The sequence below is a fragment of the Chelonia mydas genome, chromosome 1, assembly GCF_015237465.2.
Source record: "Chelonia mydas isolate rCheMyd1 chromosome 1, rCheMyd1.pri.v2, whole genome shotgun sequence".
Classification (NCBI taxonomy): Eukaryota; Metazoa; Chordata; order Testudines; family Cheloniidae; genus Chelonia; species Chelonia mydas.
In genome coordinates, this window is record NC_057849.1 from 264067415 (window position 1) to 264080188 (window position 12774).

General features: G+C 41.7%; 1 protein-coding gene across 20 annotated transcripts in view; it reads right to left on the bottom strand.

Moving 5' to 3' along the window:
• The window catches only part of TMPO (thymopoietin), a 60445-nt gene that overhangs the window by 31945 nt on the left and 15726 nt on the right, over positions 1 to 12774 (bottom strand). Inside the window, exon 2 of one of the 20 annotated variants that reach the window (XM_043545622.1) lies at positions 6588 to 6664. The exons of the other annotated variants lie outside the window; for them this stretch is intronic. Within the exon in view, the coding sequence (XP_043401557.1) occupies positions 6588 to 6647 (60 nt within the window). The 5' untranslated portion in view covers positions 6648 to 6664. The remainder of the gene's footprint in view (positions 1 to 6587; positions 6665 to 12774) is intronic. 20 annotated transcript variants of the gene reach the window in all.

Here is a 12774-nt window from a genome sequence, read left to right on the forward strand (position 1 = left end):
AACCCTGCCCCGCCTTTGCACTTTAGAGGCCTGGGTCTCCACAGAAAAGGCAGAGATTCCATCTAAGCACTTAATCAGCAGAGAGACAATGTCTAGTTTTCCCACTTAGCCTTCTCTGCCAGAGTCCCAGCAAACGTCTAGCTGTCCAGTCAGAGCAGCTTTGAGCTTTGTATAAATTTGCAAGCAAATCTGCTCTTACTTCAGGGATCACACTACTGTAAATAAAATTAAATGGGGGCATTAGTGCCAGGGTTTGATAGTGCCAGCATCCCAACTGAAATTAGCTGATTGGTTATCAATTGCTATGGATTTTCCACCAATATGTATCTTCTTGGGCTCTGGAGTGGAGACTTGGACTCTCTTAGCCCAGAAATTCCCATGGCGTGCTGCTCTCTCTACTCATACAAAAAAGGAAGCTTCTCAATGTCTAGTTTGAGCCTGATCAAGCCCACAGCAAGAACAGAAAGGTATCTTCAGTAGAACCTATCACAGCTCTTTACGCTTTGCTTGGAATCCCTTAATTCCTAATCTAGTCTCCTTGAGATTCAGTTTACAAATGTAATCCAATTAGGGGATTAGTCATATCCCTAAACCACGTTTACCCCATTTTGGTTTTCCATATAAACATTTTAATTGCTTCAATAACTAGTTCCAAAACAGTTGAAAACTATGAAGCCTACAACATAATAGAAGAACTCAATTTATAAAAGAAAAAAAAAAAAAAAGAGGCCTTTTAAAAGTTTACTTATTGGTCTGTCAGCCACACTCAGTTTGTAACATTAAACATGGCATTCATCTTAACCAGTTTCACATTTGCTCAATTTTTTCTTACTTATCCTTTCTGGTCAAGGCAATGAAATAATTAAAGACTCAAACTCTAGTCAGCATGTTAAAACTCATGCTGGATTCTCTAGTAAGCATCTATTTAGGCTAGTACCATATTGTAGTGGTGGTAAAGCACTGGCCACATCAGTGACCAGATTGACACTACAAAACAAAATACCTCAGCATGCCAGGAGTACAGCTAGGTGTGAGGGAAACAATTACAGACATTTAACATTCAAAGAAAATAACAGCAACTGAACATAATTTACTGTATTTCTGTACAGATATCAATTCATCTAGGACACATAGGAAACTTCCCCAAACAACTGCTCTTAGCTTTTCCAAATTCAGAACTTTCATTTTGAAAAATAAGTTTAAGATGTTAACGCAGCAAGGAAAACCTTCCTACCACAGAGGTTAATCTGATGCACAGATGTCCTAACTATGCAGCCAGTTCTAGCATCTCCGCAGCGATCCTGGAGATTCTGCAAGCTGCAGCAGAGTGAAAAATGGCTACTCTTGCTAGTTTTCATTGCTGTTTATTCAGATCTGGGTGGATAACACTGAAATTGATAAGAACCAATTCAATTTCATCCTGCAGATGCTTGGGAAGCTTCTGACCCACAGCAAATGTAGGGTATTTGATGGGAAGGGGCACTCAAATGAAGGTGTGGACAGGAAGAAGGGGTTAAATAGTGGAAACAATACAGCAACTCCTCACTTAAAGTTGTCCCAGTTAACATTGTTTCGTTGCTGATCAATTAAGGAACATGCTTGTTTAAAGTTGCACAATGCTTGCTTTGTCCACTGTTTACAGGAAGAGCAGCCTGTTGCAGCTAGGCTGGTGGGGGCTTGGAACCAGAGTGGACCGGCAGCCACTCTATCAGCTTCCCACTCCCCTAAGTTCCCTGTGTAGCAGCCACCCAGCAGCCTATCAATTGCCAGCAGTTCAGCTGTCCCTCCCGCACTGCCATGTGCTGCTCCTGCCCTCTGCCTTGGAGCTGTTCCCGGGAACCTCCTGCTTGCTGTACGGGGGTGGGGAGAAAGAGGGGGGCTAATGTCAGGGTGTCCCCCTCCCCCATGCTCTTGGACACCGCTTATCCTATCTTCCATAGAGCAGGGGGAACACACAACAGGGCTCAGGATGGAGGGAGCTTCCTGGCAGCAGCTGCCATCTCAGCTTGCTGATCTACTTAAAAAAGCAGTGTACTTAGGGTCAGCAATGCGCATCTGTCACACACACATGGTGTGTGTCTCTGTCTGCCATACTGTCTCCCCTCCCTCCATTTGTGCTGCCTTGTAGTGTGTGAGGCTACAACAATGAGTTAACCCTGGAGGGCTCAGCTAATTGCTAGTTCATCATTTAGCAGTAAGGCATTCCCTGGAAATATCCCATCCTCTGACTTCACAATCATCATTGCTGTGTACAGTATTAAATTGTTTGTTTAAAACTTACTTTGTATGTGTCTGTGTGTGTAAATAGGGAGGATTAGGTTCCAGGGAAAGTCTTTTGTCTGGTGAAAAAAAATATTAGTCTTTTGTCTGGTGAAAATTTTTTCCCCTGGAACTTAATCCTCCCTATTTACATTAATTCTTATGGGGAAATTGGATTAGCTGAAAGTCGCATTTTTCAGGAACATAACTACAACGTTAAGTGAGGAGTTACTGTATGTAAAACTTTAGAGCCTACAAGTCCAGTCCGTTCTACTTCTTGTTCAGCTAATTGCTAGGACAAATAAGTTTGTTTACATTTACGGGAGATAATGCTACTAGGGATGTAAATGCTTAACCAGTAAGCATTAGGCTTACTGTTAACCAGGCCTTAACTCCCGGTGGCAGGCTGGCTGTACCCCAGCCCTGCTGGTGGGACACCAGCCACTGCTGCCCTGACCCGCTGGAGCAACCTCAGTTAATGGTTTACTGGTTAAATGATAGAATTTTAATAGTTTAACTGGTTAACTTTATCTGATATTTACATCCCTAAATGCTGCCTACTTCTTATTTACAGTATCACCTGAAAGAGTGAAAAAGTGTTTGCATGGTACTCTTATATCCAGTGCTACAAGAGATTTACGTGCCATATATGTTAAACATTCATATGCCTCTTCATGCTTCCATTCCAGAGGACATGTTTCTATGCTGAATTGTTATTCTATTATTAACAGTGCAATTAATTGTGACTATTTTTTTAATCTCATTATTGTGATTTTTTTAAATTGTTTGACAGCCTTAATTAGGTTTGAACATTACTCATATATTAGATAACATTTCAGTATTTGTCACACTTCAATTATTACAGTGGGTTATTTGACCAATCCTACAGCTGGTCAAATATTAGTAACCAAAATGAGATATTAATACCAGTGAAATTCAAATATATTCATAATTCCCTCCCTTGACATTTGGACATTAAGAGAAAAAAAGAAAAAGGAGTACTTGTGGCACCTTAGAGACTAACCAATTTATTTGAGCATGAGCTTTCGTGAGCTACAGCTCACTTCATTGGATGCATCCGATGAAGTGAGCTGTAGCTCATGAAAGCTCATGCTCAAATAAATTGGTTAGTCTCTAAGGTGCCACAAGTACTCCTTTTTCTTTTTGCGAATACAGACTAACACGGCTGCTACTTTGAAACCTGACATTTAAGAGAATAGTTGATTGAACAACAGTGTGGTCAATGCAGCATGTACAGCACATCCTGGTTTTAATTCCTTTACATTGCATGGGACGTGGGTTGGGGGTAATGGAAGGGAGAGGAGTTGTGGCACAGGCGTGTTTCCACCCTTGCTAGTAGGCTTAATCTTCTGACTAACAAGAGTCGGAAAAACTTTTCAAGCCCCCCCCCCCGCAGTGTTTTGTTGGTTTTGGGCGGAGGGGAGGGGAGGGGGGAGAGAAGACACATGTAAACCTAGACTAGAAAGTGAAGTTACCCACTGTGCATAACTTCAAAAGTTAAGCTTCATTTCCCAAAGTTTAATGGCGTGACTACTCTTCACTGAGAGGTAGATGTGTCTGAAGTTTAAGACTTCAAACACCTGCCTTATGTAAATACAAAAGCAAACAAACAAAAAAACCACAACACATCAGTAAAAAGTATTTTATCCATACTAATGTAAACAGCTGACTGTTTTGCTCAAACCTACCACTAACTCCTTGAATTTTCTTCTGCAAGGCTAAGTCAACAGCATTTGGGCTCACAGTGGAGAAAGGTGAAAGTAAGTACTTGAAATGGGGTTAGACTAGAATTCCCATCTGATCCTTTGTTAGTGTTTAATATAGTGTTATTTATAAACCAAATTACTGTGTAGATATAAACTAAGTCACATCTACACTTGGCTTATATAGTTTTAAAACTATGGTTAATCTGTTGCCAGTCAAACAGTGTTCTGTCAAGGTAAGCAGACAAAAAGTCCTGGTCTACACTAAGTAGGATTTTTTTGATACGTAAATCTATGTTGCAGAGTAACAGCCGTGTTAGTCTGTATTCGCAAAAAGAAAAGGAGGACTTGTGGCACTTTAGAGACTAACCAATTTATTTGAGCATAAGCTTTCGTGAGCTACCATTGGTTAGTCTCTAAGGTGCCACAAGTACTCCTTTTCTTTTTGTAAATCTATATGATTCCCTATGACTGATGCAGGTCCACTATTGTTAGTAATAAGAGTATAAACAAAGTTACAGTTATAAGCAGACTCTCTCATAGATCCAGAAAACGTTAAGGAGCTGGACAGGATCAATGATTATCTCTAGCTCTGTATCACTGGAGTTTAGAATTTCCTGTGACACTGGAAGATAAGGTAGCTAATTACAAAGAACTTTGCCCATAGCAGGGCTAATTAAGTATTTGTTGTTAACGTTGAAGCACTGTGTGTGTTTTCAGCACATAGAACTATACATAAATCCTAACACAGCAGCTTGGTTAACAGAGGTCCACTAAATAATTTAAAAAAGAAAAGGAGTACTTGTGGCACCTCAGAGACTAACAAATTTATCTGAGCATAAGCTTTCATGAGCTACAGCTCACTTCATCAAATGCATTCAGTGGAAGATACAGTGGGGAGATTTATATACACAGAGAACATGAAACAATGGGTGTTACCATACACACTGTAAAGAGAGTGAGCTAGTAAGGTGAGCTATTACCAGCAGGAGAGAGAACAAAACAAAAACAAAACAAACACAAAACCTTTTGTAATGATAATTAAGGTGGGCCATTTCCAGCAGTTGACAAGAACATGTGAGGGGGGGGGGGAATAAACATGGGGAGATAGTTTTACTTTGTGTAATGACACACCCACTCCCAGTCTTTACTCAAGCCTGATTTAATGGTGTCCAGTTTGCAAATTAATTCCAATTCAGCAGTATCTCGTTGGAGTGTTTTTGAAGTTTTTTGTTGAAGAACTGCCACTTTGAGGTCTGTAATCAAGCGACCAGAGAGATTGAAGTGTTCTCCGACTGGTTTTTTAATGTTATAATTCTTGATGTCTGATTTGTGTCCACTTATTCTTTTATGTAGAGACGGTCTCGTTTGGCCAATGTACATGGCAGGGGGGCATTGCTGGCACATGATGGCATATATCACATGGGTAGATGTGCAGGTGAACAAGCCTCTGATAGTGTGGCTGATGTGATTAGGCCCTATGATGGTGTCCCCGGAATAGATATGTGGACACAGTTGGCAACGGGCTTTGTTGCAAGGATAGGTTCCTGGGTTAGTGTTTTTGTTGTGTGGTTGCTGGTGAGTATTTGCTTCAGGTTGGGGGCTGTCTGTAAGCAAGGACTGGCCTGTCTCCCAAGATCTGTGAGAGTGATGGGTCATCCTTCAGGATAGGTTGTAGATCCTTGATGATGCGTTGGAGAGGTTTTATTTGGGGGCTGAAGGTGATGGCTAGTGGCGTTCTGTTATTTTCTTTGTTGGGCCTGTCCTGTAGTAGGTAAATTCTGGGTATTCTTCTGGCTCTGTCAATCTGTTTCTTCACTTCAGCAGGTGGGTACTGTAGTTGTAAGAACGCTTGATAGAGACCTTGTAGGCATTTGTCTCTGTCTGAGGGGTTGGAGCAAATGCGGTTGTATCGTAAAGCTTGGCTGTAGACAATGGATCATGTGGTTTGGTCTGGATGAAAGCTGGAGGCATATAGGTAAGTATAGTGGTCAGTAGGTTTCTGGTATAGGGTGGTATTTATGTGACCATCACTTATTCGCACTGCAGTGTTCAGGAAGTGGATCTCTTGTGTGGACTGGTCCAGGCTGAGGTTGATGGTGGGATGGAAACTGTTGAAATCACGGTGGAATTCCTCAAGGGCTTCTTTTCCATGGGTCCAGATGATGAAGATGTCCTCAATGTAGCGCAAGTAGAGTAGGGGCATTATGGGACGACAGCTGAGGAAGCGCTGTTCTAAGTCAGCCATAAAAAAGGTTGGCATACTGTGGGGCCATGTGGGTACCCATAGCAGTGCCGCTGATTTGAAGGTATACATTGTCCCCAAATGTAAAATAGTTATGGGTGAGGACAAAGTCACAAAGTTCAGCCACCAGGTTTGCTGTGACATTATCGGGGATACTGTTCCCGACTGCTTGTAGTCCATCTTTGTGTGGAATGTTGGTGTAGAGGTCTTCTACATCCATAGTGGCTAGGATGGTGTTTTAGGAAGATCACCGATGGATTGTAGTTTCCTCAGGAAGTCAGTCATAACACAAAGTAAAACTATTTCCCCATGTTTATTTTCCCCGTTTTAGATTAAAAATTTTTTTTTTATTAACTTACAGAGTGCATGAATGTAGATCTTCTTTCTGAAGTTAGACTACACATCTGAAGGCTTTTCATCCTAGCTTATCTTAGACCTTGAGTGGATAAAAAAAAAAAAAAAAAAGCACTCATTTCTTATATTAGAGATTTATGTAGGAAAAAAACCTCTCCATCCGATGGAAGTTGGTGATGGGGAAGAAAGGAGAGAGTTATCTGAGCCATTGTGTGTGTTGCTATCTGGTTGCATGGACTCATGACCAACACATACTTCAAGTATACAACTATAGTACGTAATATTTCAGATCTGTATCACAAAATTGCTTCTTAGCCGAGGACAAGATTTCTCTTGTATTCTTCTATAGGTTCTACCATGATGGGGGCCTGACACCTGACTGAGGTCTCTAGGCTATACTGCAGTACAAATAAGGGATAGCTTACAAATACCACAGTTAAAAGAGGAGTGTTTCCATTCACATGTCAAAACAATCTGTCTTTCTAGCTCTAGACAGCTGTACAACACTAGTGTTCACTATACATTACCAGCTTGTATTAATGGACTAAATATAGGAGCATAACGTTTATCACAATCCACAGAACTGGTTACATCCTTAGTAGCGGATACTAAAACAGCTAGGCGTAGCCTTTTACTGCGACGCCTACAGGAATTTTACCACTCACTGCAGCTACTATTCCTCAAGATTATATTTAAAAAAAAAACACACGATCCAACACCTGATCACACTGACTCCAGTTCCCTTTCCAGAGCGATACCATAAATACAAGCAGGGGAGCCCTCACATATATTATAGAGCACTAAAAATAGACTGTCAAGGAACTATTTAACAGGTGGAGATAAAAATCAATTGTTTACAGGTAATGTTATTTTTATTTCATAAAGAGGGAGACAGATGCGCTGAAGGTCCCAAGTAGCAAGTTGTATTTCAGTTTTTTTTCTGGGGGCAGGGGGAAAATACCACCTCTCCTAAAGTAGTGTGGACTGACTTCATCTATGCAAAACACAAAGCTATTATGTCACAGCTGTTATTAAACTTGACAAAGCATGTCATCAATTCTTAGACTCACAGGTACAAGATGTGTTGTGTTACTGGATGCCGTTTTTACATTCCAAGAGACCTCTGACGTTAGATTATATATGAATTGTAGAATTTTTATAAAACTAGTAAGTGTATACAGTATTGCAACAACATAATAGTAAAGCAAATCTTTGGCTTTAGGAGCAAGAGCACACGCAGTGAAATGTAGCCAGACAGCCAGCCCCCCCCCCTCAGACCAGCATTGCTGGAAACACACGGGAGCCAAAACAACAGGGCACTTAACATAAATTCCAGCACAGCCTTTGAAGCTGTGAGAAGCACAGGTGTCCTGCTACAATGTGCCTCTGGGAACATATACAACGATTAGGCTCACAGCAGACAGAGAAGCTGTGACAGACATGGCTCTTAGCCCCTACTAAATAGCATGATGCACACACCCCAACATCCTAGGTGGGAAAATATTTACCCTGATAAAAGAAGTGTCCAGTAGTCGAAACTTATTGTTTCTCCCTTGCAAGTGTGAACTACTCTTGCGAGAGCTGGCGTCGCCCAGACAGACCAGCCCCAATTTGGCATAAGAAAGGAGAAAGAGAATAAAGGAGTACAGAGGTATAAGTATGGGACCTACAGCACCATGATTTTTGAGTGCTTTTCACTATCTATCTGCTGGTCAGATAAGTGACAGCCTCCCAAGGCTTCTGCAGCTAAGAGGGTCCCTAAGCCTTGTCCCTTATTCGTCTTTCCGCGGAATTGAGTGACCGATCCTGGCTTGGCACCGCTGGAATCGAGAGATGCAAGGAGGGTAAGAAGCACCCACACCTGATCTCCTATCTTTAGTGTACACATATTTTGAAATAGAGCTCTATACTTTGTTTTCTTTTCTTTGGGATTGTGGCTTCAGTTTTGTAACTTGTTTGTGTGTGTAACATCTCTACATTTAAATAAGTAGGCACTAGCAATTTTGTAACCACATGATTAGAATCTAGTTTAATAAATTTTGGTAACCATTGTGCATAAGCCTGACTTGTTTCTCTGGTTTACTGTAAAGCAGCCAACACAATTAAAGAACCTCAGCCGTTTTGGCTATAAAGCCTGGCCATTAGGTGAGAGTACTAAGAGCCTAGCGTTGAGTTGTGCCGCCTCCACGGGGCAAACTCTTGGGGCACCTGTCAGTCAATCCTGGCTGCCCGCTGCGAAGGAGCTCTGAGCTCTAGCAGTTAAAGTCACGGGTGTGGAGAGGCTCTTAGTGCTGCCATTGGGGCACCTGTCAGTCAGTGTTGACTGCCCGCTGCGAAGGAGCTCTGAGCTCTAGCAGTTAAAGTCACGGGTGGTTAGGACCTTGGGGCATCCGTCAGCCTAGCCCGGGCTGCCCGCCGCGAAGGGACAGTGTGTCCTAGCGGTTAAAGTCACGGATGGTATAAACGGGCATAGCTGGCACCTCACCAAACATCCCTGGCCATCGGCTAACAAGGAGCAAGAGCACACGCAGTGAAAAACCCACTTGTTACCAATGTTCCATAAGTAAGAAATGGAAGTCTCTACCCTTAGCAGCAAGGCCCCTACCACATATTCGTTAGCTATTTGTGCAAAGGGATCTGGAACCTGACAGACTGGAGAATTGGGCCCTAAATGTCCAAACAAGCAATTAAAATCAGTGGTGGTTCCACACAGTTTTTCTAAGATTGTTGTCTTAGCGTTACACCCACACTATAACCAAGGTACAGCTTATGACTTGCAATCTTTCTTCAAGGTGAACAGCGACAGATCCTTCAAAAACCTGAAGCCTTACCAACTAGTCTCACTGAGCTTGGGGTGGGGAGGGTGAAAGAATGCAAAAGAGAAAAATTCAGTTCTGCATGTTGTCCCCCCTCACCTTTGCTGCTAAGAAAAGATCCAACACTGAGATTGCTAGTCACCAGGACCCTTGCTGAAAATAAAAGGACTAGAAGAATTTTGCCAAGAGCTAAGATATGTTGTATTAGGTCAGCTCATGCTCAAAAAAATTGATTAGTCTCTAAGGTGCCACAAGTACTCCTTTTCTTTTTAGGTCAGATCAGTCATTCTACTACTCCAATAGTTTGTCTTCAACCGTAGCTGGTACCACATGCTTTAATGTAAGGGGCCAGAAATCATCTGGACAACTATGAAATAACCTGCTAATAAGAGGATGTTTCTTCCTAAAATGAGGACAGTTACTCTGCAGCTACACTAGGATTTTCTAAAGCCTTAATTCCAAACAGCTGCAATTCCACTACTGGTAGTGACACGGCTCAGGCATCTTTACTACTACTCAGAAAAAAGAAAAAGGAGTACTTGTGGCACCTTAGAGACTAACCAATTTATCTGAGCATAAGCTTTCGCGAGCTACAGCTCACTTCATTGGATGCATTCAGTGGAAAATACAGTGGGGAGATTTATATACATAGAGAACATGAAACAATGGGTGTTACCATACACACTGTAATGAGAATGATCACTTAAGGTGAGCTATTAGGTGCCACAAGTACTCCTTTTCTTTTTGCGAATACAGACTAACAGGGCTACTACTCTGAAACTTACTACTCAGAAAGGGGCTCTCTTAATACCTGTTTAATACAAGTCTTGTCAACACCACATGTCTGCTGCCAAAAGTGAAACTATGTACCCTGGGAATCATGAATACAAAAAATGCTAATGTATGATAAGACAAACACAGAAAGCTGGTCTATGAAGCATGTGAATTTGTATTCCTCCTGTATTTTTTGTTTACTGTAACTAGGATGTTTTTATCCATAAGTGTCTAATCCTTTACAGAGTCCAACTAAGCTCTTGATCTCAAATATCTTGCAGCAATGATTATTTCCTTGCCATTACTTATTGTTGGTATACCAACATTACCTAAAGGCTCTAATTAGCATAAGTTCCTGTACTGTACAAAGATTTTACATATTCTATCACACACAAGAATATTGAGAACATTAAAGTTGTAAAGACAAGCACTCAAAAGTTAGGAAATGCCAAAATTAAGGTTACCCATGCAACCTTAATTCAGTCCTCTTGTGTGTATTCATCATTATACAGTCTTTAATTACATGATCACATACTCCCTTCCCCTTCTCCCCACCCCCGGGCAAAGAATGATCCTGCTCTGGAGATGAATCAGAGGAGACTTGCCTGGAGGGCCCCTGCTTCATTTACTGCAGAAGTGTATAGTGAACGAGACAGGGGACTAAAGGAAGAGAAACTATGACCTCACAGATAAGGGAGCTGAATACTACCCTGGAGACCTGGATTCTATCCCTGACTCTGCTGGACAATTCCTACATGATGCTAAGCAAGTCACTTAAAACTTCTCATAGATGGCACTAGTTAGAGATTCATTTTCTGGGTGTCTGACTTGCCCAAGTGCTGAGCACTTGCAAATGAAGTACTATATAATGCTAGTTACTCTGGAAACAAAAATAAGGATCTAGACATCACAAATTAAGCACCCAAAGTTAGTGGATACTTTTGAGCTAGTCTTTGTGCCTCAGTTTTGCATCTGTAAAATGGGGATAATAACGTCCCCACCACACACAGGGCATTGTGAAAATAACTTCATTAAACTTGAAGCTCTCAGATATTATAGTGATAAGCCAGTAAGAAAAATTAATAATTCTGTCTTCAGGAGCAGGGTTTGAGTAGTGTGCCATAAGGCATAGGGCCATAAACTGAACAAGTATTTAAAAACAAAAAACGAAAACCAAACCCACACTTCTCATTCACTGAGTACCATCTATCCCAGGGATAGGCAAACTATGGCCTGCAAGCTCCCGCTGAGGTCAGGGGCTGCACCACGCAGCTTGGCCCCACTCTGGCGCTCCAGCCAGGGCGCTAGGTCGAGGGCCGCTCCACGCGGCTCCCAGAAACCGTGGCATGGCCACGCTCCAGTGCTCCAGCCAGGGCACAGGGTTGGGGGCTGCTCCACCCGGCTCCTGGACACCGTGGCATGACCGCGTTCCAGCTCTTATGCGCTCCAATGGCCTCTTCTGGCACTCCAATGGGTGCTGCAAGGGCAGTGCCCACGGATGGAGCAGCGTGCAGACCCACCTGGCTGCGCCTCTGCATAGGAGCTGGAGCGGGGACATGCCACCACTGACTAGTGATTTAAATCAAATCCACCCTGGTCTTGGCCTTGTCACCTTTTGCATTTTTATAGAACTATTTGCATTTTCCAAAGTACACATTGTTTATGTAGTATTCAGATATCACTTTTCCATTAAGGCCTCAAGTACAGAATAGAACAGCTTCCAACCGCTATAAGAAAACTTTGGAGTTCTGGCCACAAACCACAGTAATGAAGCTTGTGCTACAAAATGTTACCTAAATACTCAGATTAAATCAAATCTTAGTACACAAAACTACATAACTGATCCAACTGACTTTTATAAGGTAGCTACTGTATATCTACCCCTCCTCACTTACAAACCAATTGTACCATTTTCAAACTGGAACAGGCTCCCAGTAAGATAATTTATTGTAATTTTTAGAGTAAAGGACTTCACCATCAGACACATAATAAACTAGAGGTTTATTGTTCTTGCAACTGTCACATAACCCATGTAATAATATTCTTCACAGTAGTCATGGCAGCAGGGTGGGGTTTTTTGGTCTTTTAGGAAAAGTATTGGATCCGTGTGTTCAGTTTAGAACCATGTTTTAAAAGGTCACCCACAAAGGATTTTTTTTAAATTGGGTTTATACTGCATTTGTGTGTCCTTATAGTGTACCAGAGAGGTCCAAAAATCTGTCTACATTTGATATTTTCCTGCTGGGTTTTTTTTTGGTGCCTCAGAATTATGAAGCATGTCAAGGCTGGCTTTCCCTGGTTTTGCGGGAAATTTTCTTGAAAGAACATTAAGCTCTAAAGAAAGACAGCCTCTAGGCTTCTACTCAGGCATTTGACTTCAGCGTTCAAACAAAAAGTAAGTTTAATAGTCTGACATAAAAATCCCTTCCTCTTTCAGTTTCTTGACCCAAGATGTACTAGTTTCATCAGCTGTTACTCACTATACTACATCTGAATTTTTAGTGTTAAAAAAAAAAAAAAAAAAAAAGGATAGATTTGTTCCGAGCACTCTCTTGTTTCCCCTTTCACAAGTCACCTTTAAAAGGTACAGGATTTTAGACAC